This window comes from Branchiostoma floridae, chromosome 9 (genome assembly GCF_000003815.2).
Source record: "Branchiostoma floridae strain S238N-H82 chromosome 9, Bfl_VNyyK, whole genome shotgun sequence".
NCBI lineage: Eukaryota > Metazoa > Chordata > Leptocardii > Amphioxiformes > Branchiostomatidae > Branchiostoma > Branchiostoma floridae.
Genome location: NC_049987.1, coordinates 20209027 through 20210043, shown reverse-complemented (window position 1 = coordinate 20210043; position 1017 = coordinate 20209027). Strand labels below are relative to the sequence as shown.

General features: G+C 37.1%; 1 protein-coding gene across 1 annotated transcript in view; it reads right to left on the bottom strand.

Annotated features, from left to right (window-relative positions):
- The window catches only part of LOC118422266, a 21270-nt gene that overhangs the window by 8835 nt on the left and 11418 nt on the right, over positions 1 to 1017 (bottom strand). The window contains exons 9-10 of the mRNA XM_035829785.1: positions 833 to 892; positions 177 to 310 (exon numbers count right to left, since the gene is read on the bottom strand). Of these exons, the coding sequence (XP_035685678.1) occupies positions 177 to 310; positions 833 to 892 (194 nt within the window). The remainder of the gene's footprint in view (positions 1 to 176; positions 311 to 832; positions 893 to 1017) is intronic.

Genomic DNA, 1017 nt, shown 5'->3' with positions numbered 1-1017 from the left:
CGAAACGTCGGAAGTAAATATCCGTTCTTTATCCAGTTGTAGAGATTGAATTGTATTTGAATATTGCTTACCTGGATGTCTAACCGTCATAAACGTATTAACTACATTGATTGAGTGAACCCAACGTTCAATTTCTATTGTCTCATTGAACTCAAACCAACATGAACCATACGCACAAGGTAAAATCCTGGGCACCAGCAAAGTTGACCGTATGGTATACGTTCGGCAGGCTGTCGCAAAAGTTCATGTCGAACTTCGGGTAGTACAGGAAGAAGGTTTCGCACATCTCCTCTGGTGTTCCACGTCCTCCCTGGGCGTAAAAATAAGAAGATCTTTATTTGCATGTTCTTGCTCACATGAATATTACATTGAATACATAAGACTAGATACTATTACAAGTAGTGTTCAAAGCGAACAGTTGGATAGATAAAACACCTGAAGGTATTCTATCACTGTAACATTTGTTTATACGCCCTTCGCTCTTCTGAAAACAAGTGCATACGAACTCACATAGGTTTTATTTTACAATGTTGTCTGTGGCTGTCATTATACATACAAATTGTTTGTCTTTCGTAATAACAATCTTTCCCAAACCGCTCGTGTATAAGGTTTGAACTGGAGACCTCCCAACTGCATAGAGATATCTTTACCTGTCTGCATAGAGATATCTAAATCCGTCATTTGCATCCTATTCAATAGCTCTGTTTTAGTCGATATTGGACAACTTGTTGAATAGTTTCTCTTTAAGGCTCCAACCATTGTCATGTCAAAACAAATTAAAGAAGACGACACATCTCTAAGGCAAACGAAGGAGTAGAAAAATAGTACTTACATAGACCATAGTATCTTTATGTGCCGAATTGTAGATGCACTCGGTAATCAGAGTATCTCCCTGAAAAAAGGTAAGAGAATAACAACAACTTTAAAGGACAGCATCAGAAAATTTTCAATTCTTTATTTTCCAGTATTTTACTCATTAAAAAGTTGATGTACGTCAATTTTTACATTGATCCGCCT